Genomic DNA, 22,125 nt, shown 5'->3' on the forward strand with positions numbered 1-22,125 from the left:
GGAGGGGGTGGGGTGGGGTTTGTAAATGATCTTTATCCCTGATGGGGGGGAGTCAACAATGACCTCTCTTTGGACTTAGGCTAGCGCTCTATTGTATTAGCAACCACCACCATGCGAAAATGGGCTTCCTCAATTGAAAAATGTCTATTTCAAAACTACCCAAAACAATGTATCTTCCACATCTGCATATTATTTATTTACATTTTTACCCCTAATCATCTTCTTCTTTGAACACGAACACACCTTTCCTTCATCTTCTTCTTTCTTCTTCTGCAACCCCACCTCCACCCCTGTTTTCCCTCCCTCTCTACCCGTACAAATCCTATTTTGAGTAACTTTGTAATTTTCCCTAATTTTGAGTAATCAACTCACAATACTTTAAAGTTGAAACTGGCAAAATTTGAGTGAAAAAATTAATGAATTTAGGATAAAGTTTTTCTCCACCTATAGAAGGTTGTTCACCCACCATCCTAGGGTTTACAAACTCCTCATAGGGGTTTTAGTATATTCCAAAATACTCTTCCAATACCCATTCTTGCGCCTCGGTGAATAGTATCCCCTTCAAATTGAGCTAGAACCTGGCCAAACTCGACCCAATTTGGATAAAAAAACAATGTGCCTTTTCATGTTCAAAGGCATTTGAAAATATCACCATGAAGGATCCTGACTTGGCAATTTCCCAGCACAACCTGTTAAGAAAGTATACAGAGCCACGTGCTCCTCTTTCTATAGTTAATTAAGATGGATTTAGGGTATTTAGTCCCACATCGTTTTGGAAATGGAGAGTTAAATGGTGAGAGTGCTCTATATAGTCAGGCGCTCGTAGGGTTGTAAAGTCACGCAGCCGTGTGGAGAGCTCAGAGCGAACTATTCTTTCGCCTTTTACTAAAGAATACCGTGTGCTCGCCACCTAACAGCGGCATACGCCAATTTTTGAAGGGTCTCTCTTTGATTGAGACCCTATAATTCCATAGTTGTGACCTGTTTAGTTCTTAAACGTGTTTGATGAAATGCTCATTCAAGTTATGGCGTAGTTATGGCATCAATATTTGTTAGGGTTTTTTACAAGTATCATTTCAGAAACTTTGATATCTATTATTATCCCCTTAAAAATTTTCAAACAAGTATTACCCTTCCTTGTTGCATACTAATAACCAACTGACCCCCACCGTTATGCCACCGTTATATTTTCGTAACGGAGAGAGTTAATCGTGACAGTGTGTCGTTGTCACGGATTTTTTAGATCTAATATGCCCTTTTGGGATGGCAATTGTAAAAAAAAAACCCACCCCATCACCGTCCCTTCTGATCCTCTTCCTCCTTCGACTCTTCTGAAAACCCCGTCCCTTCTGATCCTCTTCCTCCTTCGACTCTTCTGAAAACCCCAGACTCTTATCGAATTCCTCTCTGCTCAATTGCTTCCCTGTTTGAAGATCACTGACTCTGTTCCACATACCCTCATCATCAAATTCATTGACAATGAATTCCTTTCCGGTGTCCAGATTCTTTATCACAAAAGACTTGCTACCTTTCCCATTAAATGTCCTAGATGACAGCGATGCATCTGCACGTCTTCCACATCGATCAAGAGAAAGATTAACAGAGTTAGGGCACTGTAACTGCGACTTGCGGTCTCTTGACGACGAAAACCCGGAATTGGTTCGGAGAAGACGATCGATGCTTCGATGAAATACCATGAAGATCCTCCATTCTTTGCTGGGCAATCATGAAGGAAGATGCCACATTTCCATCTGATCTTGATCGAGCAATCAATGTACGAGCCAAAGGAGAAGGTGAAGGTTCTAATTGCTTTTGCTTTTGTTCTTGTTGTTCTATTTCTGTGGTTGCGACCTTGGTTAGAGATACGCCGAGTTTTATAGAGGCGGCGTGGGCCAAACCCATGCCTTGCAGAAGCTTCTTGCGGCGCTCCTTGGTGGAACCTGGTTCGGCCATCCAGATATCGTAGTCTTCAGACATATTGGAGATTCTTCTGCTGGGTGCCGCTGTGATGGTGAAGCCGCGGAATTCCTCCGGTGGAGCTGAAATACATGACGCAAAGGACATGCGGTTGTCGTCGTAGACTTCGTCCTCGTCGTCATCGGAACCAGAAGAGGCCATGTCCATTGCCATGACGGTGGACATCCGATCGACGGACTCGAAGAATTGGTCGTCATCGTCTCCCAACCCATCCCAGTTCATCACCATCAATTTCTTGTCGGCCATTGCACCTCACTGGGTGGATGGAACGGGGGAGGAAAATTTTGCACCTTTGAGTTTGAAGGAGGAGGAGGAGAAGGGACGGTGATGGGGTGGTTTTTTTTTTTTACAATTACCACCTCAAAAAGGCATTTTGGTCCTAAAAAATCCGTGACAACGGCACACTGTCACGACTAATCATCTCCAGAAATGTAACGATGGAGACCAATTAGTTATTAGTATACAACAGGAGAGGGTAATAGTTGTTTGAAAGTTTTTTGAGGGGTAATAGTAGATATCAAAGTTTTTAGGATAGTAATTGTAAAATACCCTATTTGTTATGATGGAAACTTGAGGGAAGGCATGGTTTTGTATTCTTGGATGATTTTTACAATTACCATCTCAAAATCTTTCATATTTACTATTATTCCCTAAAAAACTTTGAAACAACTGTTACCTTCTCCTGTTGCATACTAATAATTAATTGATTCCCACCGTTATTGACCCGTAATGAAAGGGGTTAATCGTGACAGTGTACCGTTGTCACAGATTTTTTAAGATCAAAATGCCCTTTTTGGGGTGGTAATTGTAAAAAACTCCCACCCCATCACCGTCCCTTCTCCTTCTCCTTCTCCTCCTTCTTCTTCCTCCTCTGCAACCCCAACTGCCCCGATCGATGACGCCATCACCACCTGACGTACAGCCTATAATCACCCATCAATCCCTAAAACCAGTATGCATGATTTTGGGGAAGATGAACCCTAAAATCAAACCCTATAATCACCCATCAATCCCTTTGTAATTTCTTCTGCAAATCGAAAAATTGAAGAGAGATTGGAAGATGATAGAGATTGGGTTGGCCTTCGAATCCGACTTCTTCAACTGTAATTTTTTTGTTTAAATGATTCAGAGATTATGAAAGAAGACGATAAGAATTAAGAAGATAAATAAATGAAGAACTTACCAGTGTCAAGGTTCGCAATAATTGTATCTTCCCCAAATCTGTCCTTTTCCCAGATCGATCCAGATTTAACTACACCATTTTTCTCTAATCCAAGAAAATCCCATGACCTTGTCGTATGCAATTGTCTTCCTCTGTTTGGAAAGACTGAAACAACACTGGAATGCTCTGCATTGATTGAAGAGAAAAACCAATTCGTTAAGTTGAAACAGGGGATGAGAAGAGGAACATTTATTTATCTTTCTTAAATTGCCCTTTATAATGGTGATAATTAAAAAATTATAGAAGACTCGATGATTGCTGCTTTGAATAGAACAATTCCCCCACTACTTTCCGTTATTGAAAAGATTTTCCATCCCAAAGGAATAGGGAGCTTCTTCTGATCAGAGCTTTTAAAAACAGGGGAAAGAGGAATTTCATTTTACTCTTCTAACAGAGGAAGCAAAGCAAAGCAAAGCTGCAGAGAAGCTAGCGATGGGGTTTTTGAGGCCTATTTCTCTTTTCATTGTTCCTTTATTGCTTTTCTCCATGTTGCAGAAACCCACTTTTGCTATTAAAAAGGCAAGCAAGCATTCTGTATTATTTCTTCCATTTTTCTTTTTGAATGTGGATGGCGTCATCGATCGGGGCGGTTGGGGTTGCAGAGGAGGAGGAAGAAGAAGAAGGAGAAGACGGAGGAGGAGGAGGAGGAGAGGGACGGTGATGGGGTGGGAGTTTTTTATAATTACCACTCAAAAAAGGGCATTTTGGTCTTAAAAAATTTGTGACAACGGCACACTGTCATGACTAACCTCCTCCGTTACGGGTTTGTAACGGTGGGGGCCAGTTAGTTATTAGTATGCAACAGGCCGGGGATCGAGGGTAACAGTTGTTTCAAAGTTATTTTTTTTGAGGGGTAATAATAAATATGAAAGATTTTGGGATGATAATTGTAAAAAACCCTAAAAACAATTGTTTTTGAGATCTAAGGAAGCTGAAGGTTCTGAGTACGATTCCCAACCCTTGGCGTAAAAAAAAAATAAATTTGTTTTTATTATCCAAGAATGCAAAATGCTACGATTCCCAACCCTTGGCGTAAAAAAAAAATAAATTTGTTTTTATTATCCAAGAATGCAAAATGCAACACCAATATAAGAAGAGGTGGTATGTAATTGATTTTGCATTTGAAATTTGACACTTAATCAATCCATATTATTAGTAGGGAATGGGGTACTTGTTCTTCACTGTCGGGACTTGTTCTTCACCTTCACTGTGTTGGAAACATTGCATAAATAAGGGGTCTAGTGAATCTTCACGTATGTGAGTGTACGCGAACGATTCACAGTCGCTCAGATGAAATATTCTCATAGATTGAATTCCATATGAATGGCTGTGAGTTGTTCACGTACATGAAGATTTTCCGCTCACGTAAACAAGTCACATCACCCTCCCACATGGCATAAATAAGCTACTAATCCCACGAAGGATCACCACAAGAACAATCTAACTCGTCAAAATTTTCTTACACAAAGAGTGACAGTATAGTTAACCTATTGACAAGGTATCTCTAAAGGTATATAGTTCTAATTTGCATGCTAGAGACCGGCGTCAAAATTATTGATATTGGTTTCTCTTATTGGCCATGCTTGTCTTTGGAAAATTATCGCCCCCAGTACTGAGGACGGTCAAATGCACATCATACGGCTTGGGCACAGCCATGTGTGTACAGTAGGCCCCACTATGCACACATGGGTGGTGCCCCAGCCGCATGATGGCACTTGACTTTTTTTTTTTTTTTTTTTGGGTCTTTTTTAAGGGTAAAGTCTTCAGGTCTCTTGACCACCAAGAAATTTGAAGTGTGGCTTATTGTCCTTTGTGGTGCCGGTCGTACGAAGGAATGTTATGGAGGAAAATAATGAGAAAAGACTTGTCTACATGGTTTTAGGAATCTGTATCGGATATTGGATCGGTCTTGGACAATACTATGTCCAATCGCACTACATCGTTCTGGGCCAGATAGATTTACCCCTATTTTTATTTTTTAAAAATGCCATATTTTTAAAACATTTTAGCCATCATCCATATACCCATGCAAGGATAAGGGATGAACCAGAATCAGGATCGGAGACTTCCAATGTCGATCCGGATTGGGCGATTCCACTGATCCACTACCAATCCCTAAAATCATGTTTATTTTATGTATAATACTGATGATCCTTATTGTTGCTGTTTTCTTTCTGTTGTAAGTGAAAGATTTTTTTTTTTTTTGTAAAAGCATTTATTAAGGATAATGTGAATGCTCATGGTTACAAACATCCCAGAGCCATGGATCGAAAATGGGTCACACCATCTTACACTTTACGGGTTGTGCCTTTCTTGTCAGGGAATCAGCCAAACAGTTTTTATTTTTCCTTGAAAATGACATATCCCAAAGTTTATCTTACGAAATGGCAGTCTTCTCCCTCTTGTTGGTTGTAGCTGGCCCAGACCAAAAAGTTTGATTAAAATGGCAAATCTTGAAAACTCATCTCCTTGACTGTAAGAGCAACGCATGATATGCAATTCCAATGCATGTAGGATCCAGATCTTTTACAGCGCGGGCTGCCCGTCCTGCCATGCTGCGCAGACACAAGGCGGTGCGCATTGATCGTCTTACACCTGTCCGAGTGCCTTGTCCGAGTAGGCGTTAAGGCGATCATTGCGCGTGACCTGTGTCTGCGCAACACAGGGAGGACAGGGCAGCGCATCGTAGAAGATCTGTGTTGATGCATGTGCATCTCTAAGTAGTACTATATAAATGGTTGTGGGTTTCAAGTATTCTCATCCCATTCTTTTAGGGTTTCCTTCTTTCCTCTATCAACTCATGGCTTCTCAATGGAGGTCTCTTAAACACAAGAAAGAGGCGTTTTGGTTCTATAGCGTCATCTCCATATTCTATGACACCATTGGAAACCCTCCACACTATACCGAAGATATGAGGGAAGAAGCCCTAGAGCCTTTAGGCCTCCATGACCGGAACCTAATAGTGGTAGACGTTGGAGGTGGAACTAGGTTCACTACTTGTGGTGTTGTTAAGCATGTAGATGCCAAGAATGTTAATTACCATTCTCGACCAATCCCCTCACCAGCTTGGCAAGGCAAAGCAGAAGGAAGCATTGAAGCACTGCACAATAATTGAAGGTGATGCTGAAGATCTTCCCTTCCCAACTAATTATGCTGATAGATATGTGTCAGCAGGAAGTATCGAATACTGGCCTGACCCACAGCGTAGGTGGGGTCACTGAAGCATTTAGGGTTTTGAAACCTGGTGGAAAGGCATGTATGATTGGCCCTGCGTATCCAACCTTTTTGTTGACTGGTTTCATTGTAGATTTGTGTATGCTCTTCCCAAAGGAGGAAGAGTATATGGAATGGATGGAAAGAGGTGGATTCAAAGATATTCAAATCAAAAGGGTTGGTCCAAAATGGTTTCGTGGAGTCCGTCGACATGGGCTAGTCATTGGATGCTCAGTAACAAGAGTGAAATCGATGCCAGGAGATTCTCCTCTACAACAATTGGGTTCAAAGGCAGAGGATGTGAAGAAGCCTGTGAATGCTTTCGTTTTCCTTCTATGTTCTGTTATTGGTACCATGGCAGGAATATACTATTTTCAAATAAGATTATTCCCCTTGGTATGCCTTTTTGATTGTGAGAGTGAGAGTGTAAGTGTATGTCCGTGTTTCCTTATTCTTGTTAAGCCCCATTGTTGTAATAAGATTGCCAAGAAGCTAAACCTGGATAGTAGTACCAGCCGGCTTCGTGGGGTAATGGTCATGTAGTAGGATTCTAGACCAATTGTTCCAATTGACTGATGAAGTGGTGATAGATTCGGTCAATGAATTAGGTCACATGTTGACATGGTGTATAATTAATGGGAAGTATGATGTTTGTTGTTTTTTGTTTTATTTTTCCTCGTTTATTTGAGTTTAGAGCTTATTATCCTTTTCAAAATATGGGTGGGCGTTGTTTGTGGGGGATGCATGGCTCCTATGCACGCATGGGATCAATGAGAGTTTGCGTGTTGGTATCATGGGTATGGAATTTCCACCTTTCATGAGGGATGAACGGTCATTTCACCCCTTCTATGTCTGGACGTAGGAGATACACTCCCGCCATAGAGAACTTTTCTCCTCAGAATATATAGGTAAAAAATAAAAAAAAATCATTAAATGGCAAAAGTTTTCCTCCACCCATGGTAAAACAAATATGGTGTCATAATTATCCTTTTACTATCCCCTGCGTAGAGTAAGCTAGATGGGGCATCATATAGGAGGGCAAGAGGGTCATTTCGAATGGAAGGAAGACAGAGATATGCACATCGGGCCCTAACTTGCAGTATAATGGTGGTATGCCTAGCCTTTTTTTCAAGAAAAAAATGGGATTATAATGGAGTAAACCTATTGTAGCATTTCCTTTTTTTTTTTTATGATCAATTTTCTAAAACTTTTTAAAAATATCATATACATAAAAACTACGTTTGGTTGCAAGGGGAATTAAAGGGAAGGGAAGTGAAATTTTCTTACCTAAAAAAGAAATTTTTATAATCATTATCTCATATGATTGTATAACCTACATAAATTTATAACCATATTTAGTAATGATACATTTTACATGTAATTTTTATTTTACAATTTAAAACAAAAGGAATTTGATGCAAAGTAAAGTGAAATTTCATAACCAAATATGAAATGATTTGGAATTAGTGATATAGTCAAATGGGATATAATGATTACAAAAGTTTCTTTTTTAGATATGGAAATTTCACTTCCCTTTCTTTTAATTCCCCTTGCAACCAAACGAAGCCAACACCCTCAATTTCTATCTCTTTTTTTTTCTCCTTTGAACTAACCCCTTGATCATCCTTTATGATGCTTCGTCCCATCCCCCATTGGTATGGCACACGGATGGTGTGCCTAGCCCTCTCCCGTACGTAAAATACAGAAGAAAAAAAACTGCAACATTGGACTGCAAATGTTCTTTTCATTCCCGCTGCCTTTTTTATCCAATCCCACAATTGAATAAACTATTTCTATGCAAATTTTAGGCCTAGCCTGACAGAATCGATCGAGCCCGCCCGACTAAAACCTGTTTGAATATACATCCAACCTGATGTATTGGGTATATTTTTATGATATTTTTTTTAGTTTAAATTTATATCATGGAACATGGGCCAGCACGAGTTGCACTATTTCAACCTATTCCTAATGAATTGGTCATGTTCGAACGGTTGGAATATTCAATTTTAGTGGGGAAAAAAAAAAAAACAGGAAGGAGGTGGTAAGATAGTACACCTCTTTGTAAAATTAAAATATTCAATTTTAATGGACTGCACCGTTTAAAGCCCGTTTATATGTAAACAAGCACATAACCCAATTTTGCACCGTTTAAGGCCCAATTATATTAACTGATTATAGCCCCAAGCCCGTTCTAGCCCGATCGAGCCCGACCAGGTCAGACCCGAATAGTTAAACGAGCGGTCGCGATGCAAGCTTTAAGCAATGTGAGACCCGGCTAAGCCAAATCGAACCCGACCGAGCCCGACTGGTTGACACCCCTAGACATAAGTCATATGATGGATATCCTACCTATGTTTTGGCTATCCTGATTATATGAGAAAGTAGCGATCACCACAATAGAAGGATTATGAATTATGAATTCTTAATCAATCATAGCTCACAATGTAGGGTGTGTGTTAACTGTGGTACAAAATATGGGCTAACCTAAGTGATAGGAACTATGGCCGCTTTGAATGAGAATTTAAAAAACGAATTCTCTAATTTTATGATTTTGAGATGAGGATAAGGTAAGTCAAGAATGCCTGCAAATTTGAAAAGGACACTAGCATAGTTAAATGCTAGGATGTGGATGATATAATCATAGCTCACAATGTAGGGTGTGTGTTAACTGTGGTACAAAATATGGGCTAACCTAAGTGATAGGAACTATGGCCGCTTTGAATGAGAATTTAAAAAACAAATTCTCTAATTTTATGATTTTGAGATGAGGATAAGGTAAGTCAAGAATGTCTGCATATTCGAAAAGAACACTAGCATAATTAAATGCTAGGATGTGGATGATATAACCATAGCTCACAATGTAGGGTGTGTGTTAACTGTGGTACAAAATACGGGCTAACCTAAGTGATAGGAACTATGGCCACTTTGAATGAGAATTTAAAAAAAAACGAATTCTCTAATTTTATGATTTTGAGATGAGGATAAGGTAAGTCAAGTCAAGAGTGCCTGCAAATTTGAAAAAGACACTAGCATAGTTAAATGCTAGGATGTGGATGATATAATCATAGCTCACAATGTAGGGTGTGTGTTAACTGTGGTACAAAATATGGGCTAACCTAAGTGATAGGAACTATGGCCGCTTTGAATGAGAATTTAAAAAACGAATTCTCTAATTTTATGATTTTGAGATGAGGATAAGGTAAGTCAAGAATGCCTGCAAATTTGAAAAGGACACTAGCATGGTTAAATGTTAGGATGTGGATGATATAATCATAGCTCACAATGTAGGGTGTGTGTTAACTGTGGTACAAAATATGGGATAACCTAAGTGACAAAAACTATGGCCTCTTTGAATGAGAATTTTAAAAACGAATTCTCTAATTTTATGATTTTGAGATGAGGATAAGGTAAGTCAAGAATGTCTGCATATTCGAAAAGAACACTATCATAATTAAATGCTAGGATGTGGATGATATAACCATAGCTCACAATGTAGGGTGTGTGTTAACTATGGTACAAAATATGGGCTAACCTAAGTGATAGGAACTATGACCGCTTTGAATGAGAATTTAAAAAACGAATATTCTAATTTTATGATTTTGAGATGAGGATAAGGTACGTCAAGAATGCCTGCATATTCGAAAAGGACACTAGCATAGTTAAATGCTAGGATGTGGATGATATAAAAGTCATGGTATACGAACTTTTTTATTAGATTAGATTAATTGTTATTAATTAAAGACCAATTTAGTTACTCAAAATATCATTAACTATACAACCTTGTCTGTTGTGTGAAATATCGATTTTAAGACGACTTGTAAGGCTTTCAGCCAATGTGACTGAGTAACAAGTAGTGGATACAATGTTGTTTTTTTTTTGTTTTTTTTTTTATTTTTTGGGTAGAACAAACATGTTAATGCAAACTTAGTCATGTGGGTTTAGTTTAAAGTCAAAATAATTAGTCCTGTGGATTTAGGCAATTGTCTACTTTAGGACAACAAACCTTACACAATTAATTAAAAAGAAATGGGTTTGATCTTTAGAACTAATAATAAGGACAAAAATTTTCAAGGGGAAGCAGTGTACCGGTTACGCCATGACAGTGAGGCGGAAACTTCGTCTCCATGATGTCAATGCACATGTTCTAACTCATGGACCACATGCAAGTAGAGGCCACACTTCCCCACAAAGAATACCGACCCTAATAATAATTAATCCAATATACCTCCAAAGTTTTACGGCATTATCTTTTCTCTCCTTCTAGTTCTAGACGGATCAGAGCAAAATTTTTGAAAACTGACCTCCCTGACCTCAAGAGCATTGCATGTGCATCTCTACTACTATATAAACAAACGGTTGTGGCCAGGTTTCAAGTATTATTCATTCATTTCCATTGTTTTAGGGTTTCCTTCCTTCCTTCCTTCCTTCCTTCCTTTCTTTTTTGATCACCTTATGATGGCTTCTCAGCGGAGGTTTATTCAAAACAAGAAAGAGGCATATTGGTTCTATAGGATCGTCTCTATATTCTATGACATCATAGGAGTCCCTCCACACTATACCGAAGAAATGAGGGAAGAAGCCCTAGAGACCTTAGACCTCAATGACCGGAACCTGATAGTGGTAGACGTTGGAGGTGGAACAGGGTTCACCACTTGTGGTGTTGTTAAGCATGTAGATGCCAAGAATGTTACCATTCTCGATCAATCCCCTCACCAGCTTGCCAAGGCAAAGCAGAAAGAAGCCTTGAAGCACTGCACCATCATTGAAGGTGATGCCGAAGATCTTCCCTTCCCAACTGATTATGCTGATAGATATGTGTCTGCAGGAAGCATCGAATACTGGCCTGACCCACAGCGTGGTATCACTGAAGCATTTAGGGTTTTGAAACCTGGTGGGAAGGCATGTATGATTGGACCTGTGTATCCAACCTATTGGTTGACTCGTTTCATTGCAGATCTATGGATGCTGTTCCCAAAGGAGAAAGAGTATATGGAATGGTTCGAAAGAGCTGGATTCAAAGATATTCAACTCAAGAGAATTGGTCCGAAATGGTTCAGAGGGGTCCGTCGACATGGGCTAATCATTGGATGCTGTGTAACAGGAGTGAAGTCGATGCCAGGAGATTCTCCTCTACAACAACTGGGTGGTCCAAAGGCAGAAGATATGAAGAAGAAGAAGAAGAAGAAGCCTATGAGTGCTTTTGGTTTCAATCTACGTTCTCTTATCGGTACCATAGCAGCAATATACTATGTTCAAATAACTAACTACATGTGGCTCAAAGATAAGATTGTTCCCAAAGGCAAGCCTCTTTGATTATCTCAGAGAGAGAGAGAGAGAGAGAGAGAGAGAGAGAGAGAGAGAGAGAGAGAGAGAGAGAGAGAGAGAGAGAGAGAGAATTGTGTGTTTATTTTTTCCTGTTAGTTTGTTGCTGTAATAAGATTGCCAAGAAGCTAAACCTGGATGATAGTTCCAGTCGGGTTCGTGGAGTAATGGTGATCATCAAAGTAGGTTTCTGGAGTCTGGTTTGCTTTTCCAAGACTCCCAAATAACTGATGAAGTGGCAATTCAGATCGTCTACGGCGCAGCTGCCCGTAGCAGCCTGTGCGGAGCAAACTGGGCCTTGTTCGCAATGACTGCCTTACCCCCGTTTGGGTAAGGCGTTTAGACAGGAGTAAGGCAGTCTTTGTGCATGCAGCTTAGTCTACGTCAGTCAGGCAGCCACGGGCAGAGCACCGTAGAGGATCTGGATCCATGAAGTGGTGATGGAATCAGTCAAATAAGTCAATGAATGAGGTCAAGTGCTGAAATGGTGCATGTTTTTTTTTTTCTTTTTTCTTTCTCCTTGGGTTGGGCTTAAGCTTATTGTCATTTTCAAATATATAGAAATATAGAATAAAGGAATGTGTTTTTCTGTAGGAGTACACATGGAAGCATCAACTGGGGCAACATTTCCGCCTTTCATGGGGGTAGTCATTTCACTCCCTCTGTGTGTCTGGGCAAGTAGGGGTCACACTCTCTCACAGAGCCGACCAATTTGCTTATCCAATGTCAAGTTCCACTGTATCCTAACAAGTTGGTTTAAAGTTTTTAAAATCCAAGAATACATGAGGGTGCACTTCAATATATGTTCGTCTAAAAAATACCAAGAAACAGTACCAATACAAGAGGTGATATGTAATTGAATTTGAACTTGAAATTTGATATATACTTAATCAGTCCATACTATTCCTCTATTATTGAGTGATTAGAATTGCCACATCACCCTCCCATATGGCGCAAATAAACTGCTAATTAATCCAAGAAAGGTCACACCATAGTTACCCAATTCACAAAAACAATCTGACTTGCAAATTTTCTTCTACAAAGAGTCACGCCATAGTTAAGTATATAGTTTTAATTTGCACGTTAGAGACCAGCGTCAAGTGAAGGAGTGAAGGAGTCAACTCAGCCAATAGTTTTTCGTTCTTAATTTGAAATGAGAAAGACCTCCACTTCATTCTACTGTCGAGCTGCCCAGCAGGACCCTACTGCCAAGACACAACAAGGCGGGGAATGTCCGCCTTACCCCTGCTCGAGTGGGGGTAAGGCGGCCATTTACCACCTTGCTGTGTCTTGGCAGTAGGGTCCTGCCGAGCAGCTCGGCAGTAGAGGATCTAATTTGTCTCCTCTACGACCTTTTTTCAAGTTTCTTGATTCTAGCTGAATGAATCGGAATCCATAAAGGCTGATTGCACTTGTCTTGAATAATGAGAAGAGTAGTTTGAACATTCACATGTAGGGCCACGGGGGGGGAATCTTTATCAACTCCAATTCCCTGTCCGGTTCAGTTCCACAATTCCTCTAACAAAGGAAGTGGAATGACCACCCTACCCTTGCCCGAACACTCTGCTCAAGTAGGGTCCACCACCCCTCTAATAGAGGAATTGGAGAATTGAGCCGAGCATAGAACTGGAGGAGATAATTTTCCCGCAAGGGTTATGTTATTATGGGCTCTAAAGGTGTTAATCGGTCAAGTTCAAGGAATGAAATGTAGAAAATAAAACCAAACTATTTATTAAACGTTTATAATTTGCCAAATTAATTAATGATTCTGATTAAATGGTTATAAAATAGTTCTAATTAAATGGCTTTCTCGATTTTAGTTTCAATTTAGTTGTCTATTAGAATTAACAATTTTGGGCCCAAATGGGAATGAAGCTGGTTTTGTTAGGCTTGAACAATCCCATTTTGTAATTAGTCCCAAAACTAACTCCCCAGAACCATCCCACCCCATTTAATAATCCATCCCAAAACCCATCCTTTAATGGCATGGTTTGATTCCGGTTTTAGCTGGTCCGAGATGACTTTAATAGTTTGGGTCCCAAATTGACACCCCTACACTGTACAAGAGTATTTATTGTCCCTGGAATAACTTTGGACATTGTTGGTGCATCAAACCACTTCAGAGTGGTATTCTTATTCATATTGTCGTAAATATAAGAGTAGGTTATTATGACATTCCAACAGCTAGGTGAAAAAACCTTGGGATTTATCCCCCCAAAAAAAAACATTTGGGAAAATTATAAAATTATTTAAAATTGGGTTTGATTTTATTAAAGTACCTGTTCAATGTTTTTTACCTATGGCCCATGGGCCACTAGAGGTTAGCGTCCCAACTCAAGGAAGACCGGCCAAAGAGGGGGGGGGGATTGTAAATGATCTTTATCCCTGATGGGGGGAGTCGAAACAATGACCTCTCCTTGGACTTAGGCTAGCGCTTTACTGTACTAGCAACCGCCACCATGCCAAAAGGGGCTTCCCCAAGTGAAAAATGCCTATTTCAAAACTACCCAAAACAATGTATCTTCCTCATCTACATATTATTTATTTACATTTTTACCCCCAATCATCTTCTTCTTTGAATAGGAACACCACCTTGCCCCATGGAAGAAGAACTCGATCGAAACCTGTCGAAACCACCGAGTTAACTCGGTTTCCCAGGTTTTCGAGATGAGTTGAAGGGTGATTTTAAAAAATCTAGGGTTTCGATCGAAATTCGATGGTTTCGACTGGTTTCGACCGAGATGTTGATAATTTTGTAAGTTTCGATACTTATGCCCATCGAAACTTGGGGAAACTTGACTCGAAACCAGTACGAAAACTTAAGTATGGCAGTAACAATGTCAGAAACCAGGACAAACACTTATTTATTCCTAATATCATTTAAGTAAATGATTTTGTATATGTATTTTATTTGCTTAAGATATTATTCATAAATAAGCAAATACCCCCTATTTGAATCCAATAAAATAGTTAAAAAATCAAATTTCAAAAGGAAAAAAAGTCAATCCCCCAGTTCAAGAACAAAAACTAGATTTTCGGCGGTTGGTGCAATTTTCAAGTTCGGATTTTTCTCAAATCTAAAAATTCCATAAATCTTATATGGTAAAACATTGCTAAAACCCAGAAGTGCGGTAAAATAGTCATTTGTTTTGATGTCCAAAAAAATATTTTCATTCAGAGCGATTTTGATAGCATTCACGCACACCAAATTAAGTTTGCCGGTACATAATTCCTTCGATATAAACCAGATTTAAGCAATCTTGGACTTGTTGGAAAGCTATTAAAACAAAGCTTTCTAACAAATCCAAGATTGCTTAAATTTGATTTATATTGAAGGTGTTATGTTCCAGTCAAACCTTATTCGATATCATGTCCAAGAACAATATACAGTATCAAACTTGGATCAATGCCACAAATATTATTTTTAGTGTTCTCTATGTGAAACTAATGCATGGATTGGAGTTAAAATGTAAAAAATAGGCAGCACAACAAGAATCAGAGTAAAAAAATAACTTTTGGTTCTCGAAACCAAGGTTCGAGTTAGACTAGAGAAAGTTTCAGGTTTCGACCGAGATATGGTCGAAATTGAGATGAACTCGATTTCTAGCTGATCGAAACCTAATCGAAACCAGAGTTTTAGAATCTTGCCTTGCCCTCATCTTCTTCTTTCTTCTTCTGCAACCCCACCCCCACCCCTGTTTTCCCTCCCTCTCCACCCCTACAAACCCTACTTTGATTAACCTTGTAAATTTCCCTAATTTTGAGTAATCAACTCACAATACCTTAAAGTTGAAACTTTCAATATTTGAGTTCAAAAATTAATGAACTTAGGATAAAGTTTTCCTTCACCCATAGAAGACTGTTCACCCATCATCCTAGGGCTCACAAACCCCTCCTAGGGTTTTAGTATATTCCAAAATGCCCTCCCAATACCCATTCCCACCCTCTCCTGCCCCTAGGTGAATGAGACTAGGGATGTAAACGGATCGGATTCGGATCGGATACGGATCGGATGTGATCGGAGCGGATATTCCCTGGCCGAATACGGATACCTCTAAACGGATTCGGATGCGGATCGGATTCGGATTTTCGACCATTCGTTTACATATCGCCTTGTGTAACCGGACCTTCCTCCCCTAGCGGATACAATTCTCTCTCAATCCATATCTCTTAGATCATGATTCTCTTTTAAGCATATTCTAGAACTTGTTTAATCTTCAAAACCCTAAAAATCATTATTTACTTAATTTTTATTATTAAGTATTCGGATTTTTTCGGACGGATTTTAATCGGAGTATTCGGATTATTTTCGGATATCTCTAAACGAATACGGATGCCCCTAAACGAATACGGATGCGAATTCGGATTCGGTTCGTTATCCATTTACATCCCTAAATGAGACCCCTTCAAATTGATGAAGAACCTGGCCAAACTCGACCCAATTTGGATTGAAAAACCAATGAGCCTGAATTTAGCTAGAACGGCAACCTTAGGTTTATCTTGTTTGATAAGTGCAACGTAGAGAATTTATTCTTTCAATCACATGTGACAATATGATATGACACTCACTGCGTCTCATGTTCAAAGGCATTTGAAATTCACCATGAAGGATCCTGACTCAGCAATTTCCCAGCACAACCTGTTGAGAAAGTATACAGGGCCACGTGCTCCTCTTTCTAAAGTTAATTAAGATGGATTTAGGGCATTTAGTCCCACATCGTTTTGGAAATGGAGAGTTAAATGGTGAGAGGGCTCTACATAGTCAAGCGCTCGAAGCTTTGTAAAATCACGCAGCCGTGTGGAGAGCACAGAGCGAACTATTCTTTCGCCTTTTACTAAAGAATACCGTGTGCTCGCCACCTAACAGCGGCATACGCCAATTTTTTAAGGGTCTCTCTATTGATTGAGACCCTATAATTCTATAGTTGTAAACTGTTTAGTTCTTAAAGTGTTTGATGAAATGCTCATTCAAGGTGCGGTGTTGCTATGGCATTAATATTTGTTAAGATGGACCTCCGGATCAAGTTCAGGCATTTCCGCATAGTTCCATGCAAATACATCAGAAAACTCTTGTAGCAGACGCATGTAGGGGTTCGCACACTTCCGAGGTTGTGTTCCTGGACTTTATCTTCAGTTGGCGGGATAGAGTTCGACTCCTCGGATTTTTCTTTTTTCTCCTCTCAAGTTCCCAGATCTGTAAGTTCTTGTAAGTATTCACTTAAAAAGTTGACATGTGGACAAGTAGCATCCAACGGTCATTTTTTAATCCTCTCAAGAACCCACCCAACCCTAACTCAGTCAGGTTTCTCTGTTCGGGTTTGCTCTCTCACGACTCACGCCTCCCTGCCTCACTGACCGAGACTGTTCCTCTCCTCTCTCACTCATCTCTCTCTCTCGCAGCCGGAGTGTTCTAGCGACGGCGACGGATTGCGTCAAACCAGAGCTTCTCCCCACGAGCTACGAAGAGCCTCTCTCAATTGTTCGCACGAAATAGCAAGGGTTCAGAAATCAGAGTGATTTTTCATTATTTAATCTCAGTGGGAATTCAAATGGGCAACCCCCTATGTACGGACAACCCACCAGAATCTCTATGTTTGATATTGGTTGCCTATAAGCTCGTCTGTGCTTGACTTTGATCACCCTCTCTACTAATCTAGTCCTTTACCAGTTTGATAAAATAAGAACTCTGTCAGTTCGAAAGCCCAAAAGAAACCAGAATCGCAGGTAAGGGATAAAACCCAGATTCAAAAGCTATTTAAAAACTCAATGGAAACAAATCAAATATGGAAGATATTCTTGTCGAAGGGTCTTTTCAGTAAGGTAAATAATCTAGAAACATCGTACTCGAAGTTAGATTCTTGAAACCTAGACAGGATTGAGAAATCGATTGCAGGATGTAAGGGATTCAAAAGAGTAAACCAATGATGATCTGATTTGGTAAATAAACAATGATATGAAATCTTAAACAGCAACAAAAATCAGATTCAACAACTCAGATCTTAGAAAACCAGGATTTGAAAATCTAAACAGGAACACTAGAACAAGACTCTTAAATCGTTTGTATTTCAGATCTTAGAAAACCATTTTTTTCACTAGTTCTTATCTGAGCTATGAATTTTCACTATGTCTTTACCTTTCATCTCCCCAAATAACATTCACTTGCAATAACATCGGATCATCTGATTCCTGTTTGTTCATACCACCAGAAACCACAACCATCAAATACTTGGTCCGATCCTTCACAATCCCACACTGTACGTACCGTTGATTCTCCTGGCTGAAATCCAAGCAGGGACGATATCCCAAACGATGAGCATCTCTCACAGTAAGCTCTCTCTTCATAACCTTAGATACTAGTCTCCGTTGCACTACCGTCGCGCCGTCGCTAGAACACTCCAGCAACGAGAGAGAGACAGAGAGAAGAGAGGAGAAGAACAACCGGGTTAGTGAGAGAGGAAACCCGAATAGAGAAACCCGACTGAGTTAGAGTTGGGTGGGTTTTCGAGAGGATTAAAAAATAACCGTTGAATGTTACTTATCCACGTGTCAACGTTTTAGATGGGTACTTACAAGAACTTACTGATCTGAGAACTGAAAGGTATTTTGTCTCTTGTTTGGGGAACGTGACGTAAAAATATCACATCACCCTCCCACGTGGCATAAATAAGGTACAGTCACACCATAGTTAACGCAATTGATTCACAAGAACAATCTAACTCGTCAAAATTTTTAGTTAACCAATTGACAAGGTATCTCCAAAGGTATATATAGTTCTAATTTGCATGCTAGAGACCGGCGTCAAGTGGATTAGTGAACTAAGTAAAGTAGTCAATTCAGTCAGTCAGTTTTTAATACGACTTTATCAATCACAAGCTAATTAAGACATTAACTTGTGTCGGTTTGCCTGTATAAACAATTAATTAACTCAACTTGGACCTAATAACTCCTAATCTCAAGCTTAACCTCGTCCCGAAATTAATGATTTTGGTTTTTATCTTATTGGCCATGCTTGTCTTGAGTCTCTTGACCACCCAAGAAATTTGATGTGTGGCACGCAAATGAGCTTATTGTCCTTTGTGGTGCCGGTCTGAAGAAGGAATTTTATGGTGGAAAATAATGAGAAAAAATACTTATCTTCAGGTTTTTAGGAATCGGTATCGGACATGGGGTTCGTCTTGGTCGATATCAATTTTGATCGCATCGTATTGATTTGGGTCAGGGTTAGACAGATTTACCCTTATCTTATTTTAAAAAAATGTTTTTTTTTATAACCTTTTTAACCTTCATCCATACTCATGCAGCGATAAGGGATGAGCCCAGAATCAGGATCGGGCGATTCCATTGATCCGCTTCTAGTCCCTAAAATCATGTTTATTTTGTAATATATAATACAAATGATCCTTATTGTTGTTGTTTTCTTCTCATGATAAGTGACATTTTTTTTTTTGTAAAAGCATTTATTAAGGATAACGTAAATGTTCATGGCTGTAGATTACAAATACCGCTGAGTCATGGATCGAAAATGGGTCACATCATCTTACACGTTACCGATAATACCTTCTTTGTCAGAGAGTCGGTCAAGCTGTTATTCTCCCTTGAAAATGACATATCCCAAAGTTTATTTTACGAAATGAGAGTCTTCTCCCCCTTCTTGGTTGTAGCCGGCCCAGACAGTTTGATAAAAATGGCAAGTCTTGAAAACTGATCTCCTTGACTTCAAGAGGCAACGCATGACATGCAAATCCCAATGCATGTGCATCTCTAAGTAGTAATACTATATAAATGGTTGTGGGTTTCAAGTATTCTCATCCCATTCTTTTTTAGGGTTTCCTTCCTTCCTTCTATCAACTCATGGCTTCTCAATGGAGGTTTCTTCAACACAAGAAAGAGGCGTTTTGGTTATATAGCATCATCTCCATATTCTATGATACCATTGGAAACCCTCCACACTAGACAGAAGATATGAGGGAAGAAGCCCTAGAGCCTTTAGACCTCCATGACTGGAACCTAATAGTGGTAGACATTGGAGGTGGAACTGGGTTCACTACTTATTGGTACCATGGCAGGAATATACTATTTTCAAATAACTAACTACATGTGGATCAAAGATAAGATTATTCCCTTTGGTATGCCTTTTTGATTATGAGAGTGAGAGTGGAATTTGGATTGTCTACGGCGCAGCTGCCCTTCCTGCCTGTGTTGCACAGACACAGGGTCGTGCGCAAAGACTGCCTTACTCCTGCCCGAACGCCTTACCCGAGTGGGAGTAAGGCGATCTTTGCGTGCAGCCCTATGGACAGGCAAGACGAGTAGCTGCGCTGGAGACGATCTGGAGCAGTGAGAGTGTACGTGTATGTCCGTGTTTCCTTATTCCTGTTAAACCCTGTTGTTGTAATAAGATTGTCAAGAAGCTAAACCTGGATAGTAGTACCAGCCGGCTTCGTGGAGTAATGGTCATGTAGTAGGATTCCAGACCGGTTGTTCCAATTGACTGATGAAGTGGTGTTAGACTCGGTCAATGAATTAGGTCACATTTTGAAATGGTGTATGATTAATGGGAAGTATGAGTTTGTTGTTTTTTGTTTTAATTTCCTCGTTCAATTGAGTTTAGAGGTAATTATCTTTTTCAAAATATGGGTCGGCGTTCTCTATGGGGATGCATGGTTCTTACGCACGCATGGGATCAATGAGAGTTTGCGTGTTGGTATCATGGGTATGGAATTTTCACCTTTCATGAGGGATGAGACTGTCATTTCAACCCTTCTATGTCTGGACGTAGGAGATACACTCCTGCCATAGAGAACTTTTCTCCTTAGAATATATAGGTAAAAAAAAAAAAATTCATTAAATGGCAAAAGTTTTCCTCCACCCATGTGGTATAACAAATATGGTGTCATAATTATCCTTTTACCATCCCCTGCGTAGAGTACGGTAGATGGGGGTATCATATAAGAGGGCAAGAGGGTCATTTTGAATGGAAGGAAGACAGAGATATGCACATCAGGCCCTAACTTGCAGTATAACGGTGGTATGCCTAGCCTTTTTTTCAAGAAAAAAAAATGGGATTATAATGGAGTAAACCTATTCTAGCATTTCCTTTTTTATTTATTTATTTATTTTGTGATCAATTTTCTAAAACTTTTTTAAAATGTCATATACATAAAAACTATGTTTGGTTGCAAGGGGAATTAAAGGGAAGGGAAGTGAAATTTTCTTACCTAAAAAAGAAATTTTTATAATCATTATCGCGTATGATTGTATAACCTACATAAATTATAACCATATTTAGTAATGATACATTTTAAATGTAATTTTTATTTTACAATTTAAAACAAAGGGAATTGATGCAAAGTAAAGTGAAATTTAATAACCAAATATGGAATGATTTGGAATTAGTGATAGAGTCACATGGGTTAATGATTATAAAAGTTTCTTTTTTAGGTATGAAAATTTTACTTCCCTTTTAATTCTCCTTGTAACCAAACGAAGCCAACGCCCTCAATGTCTATCTTTTTTGTTTTCCCCTTTGAACTAACCCCTTGTTCATCCTTTATGATGTTTTGTCCCATCCCCCATTGGTATGGCACATGGATGGTGTGCCTATCCCTCTCCCATACGTAAAATATAGAAGAAAAAAAACTGTAATATTGGACTGCAAATGTTCTTTTCATTCCGGCCCGCTGCCTTTTAATCCAATCCCACAATTGAATAAACTATTTCTATGCATATTTTAGGCCTGGCCAGATAGACCCGATCGAGACCGCACGACTAAAACCTGTTTGAATATACATCCAGGCTGATGTATTGGGTATATTTTTATGATATTATTTTTAGTTTAAATTTATATCATGGAACATGGGCCAGCACGAGTTGCACTATTTCAACCTATTTTTAATGAATCGGTCATGTTCGAACGGTTGGAATATTTAATTTTAGTGGAAAAAAAAAACAGAAAAGAGGTGGTAAGATAGTACACCTCTTTGTAAAATTAAAATATTCAATTTTAATGGACTGCACTATTTAAAGCCCGTTTATATGTAAACAGGCACATAACCTAGTTTTGCACCGTTTAAGGCCCAATTATATTAACTGATTATAACCCGAAGCCCGATCGAGCCTGACCAGGCCCGACTCGAATACTTAAACGAGCTGTCACGATGCAGGTTTTAAGCACCGTCAGACCCGGCTAAGCCAAACCGAACCCGACCGAGCCCGACTGGTTGACACCCCTAGACATAAGTCATATGATGGATATCCTATCTATGTTTTGGCTATCATGATTATATGAGAAAGTAGTGATCACCACAATAGAAGGATTATGAATTATGAATTCTTAATCAATCATATATATATAGCTCACAATGTAGGGTGTGTGTTAATAGTGGTGCAAA

General features: G+C 39.4%; 1 protein-coding gene, 2 non-coding genes and 1 pseudogene across 5 annotated transcripts; all 4 read left to right on the forward strand.

Annotated features, from left to right (window-relative positions):
- Positions 1-842: 842 nt before the first annotated feature.
- Positions 843-960, forward strand: LOC122649304. Its single transcript, XR_006331266.1, has one exon. It is a non-coding gene; the product is annotated as a U5 spliceosomal RNA (small nuclear RNA).
- Positions 961-5,965: 5,005 nt separating this feature from the next.
- LOC122643866 lies at positions 5,966-6,955 on the forward strand (annotated as a pseudogene).
- A 3,896-nt stretch (positions 6,956-10,851) lies between these two features.
- On the forward strand, positions 10,852-20,156 carry LOC122671792 (2-methyl-6-phytyl-1,4-hydroquinone methyltransferase, chloroplastic-like). Of its 3 annotated transcripts, none has more exons than XM_043869234.1 (2): positions 10,852-11,758; positions 20,095-20,156. In XM_043869234.1, the coding sequence occupies exon 1, from the start codon at positions 10,865-10,867 to the stop codon at positions 11,723-11,725; it is 861 nt and encodes a 286-aa protein (XP_043725169.1). In that variant the 5' UTR covers positions 10,852-10,864; the 3' UTR covers positions 11,726-11,758; positions 20,095-20,156. The 3 variants fall into 3 exon arrangements, with proteins under 3 accessions (XP_043725169.1, XP_043725186.1, XP_043725178.1); XM_043869251.1 differs by lacking the exon at positions 20,095-20,156 and adding an exon at positions 11,783-11,838 and having other exon boundaries at positions 10,852-11,724; XM_043869243.1 differs by lacking the exon at positions 20,095-20,156 and adding an exon at positions 11,775-11,798 and having other exon boundaries at positions 10,852-11,724.
- On the forward strand, positions 16,526-16,645 carry LOC122649302. Its single transcript, XR_006331264.1, has one exon. It is a non-coding gene; the product is annotated as a U5 spliceosomal RNA (small nuclear RNA).
- Positions 20,157-22,125: the final 1,969 nt, after the last annotated feature.

The sequence above is a fragment of the Telopea speciosissima genome, chromosome 1, assembly GCF_018873765.1.
Source record: "Telopea speciosissima isolate NSW1024214 ecotype Mountain lineage chromosome 1, Tspe_v1, whole genome shotgun sequence".
NCBI lineage: Eukaryota > Viridiplantae > Streptophyta > Magnoliopsida > Proteales > Proteaceae > Telopea > Telopea speciosissima.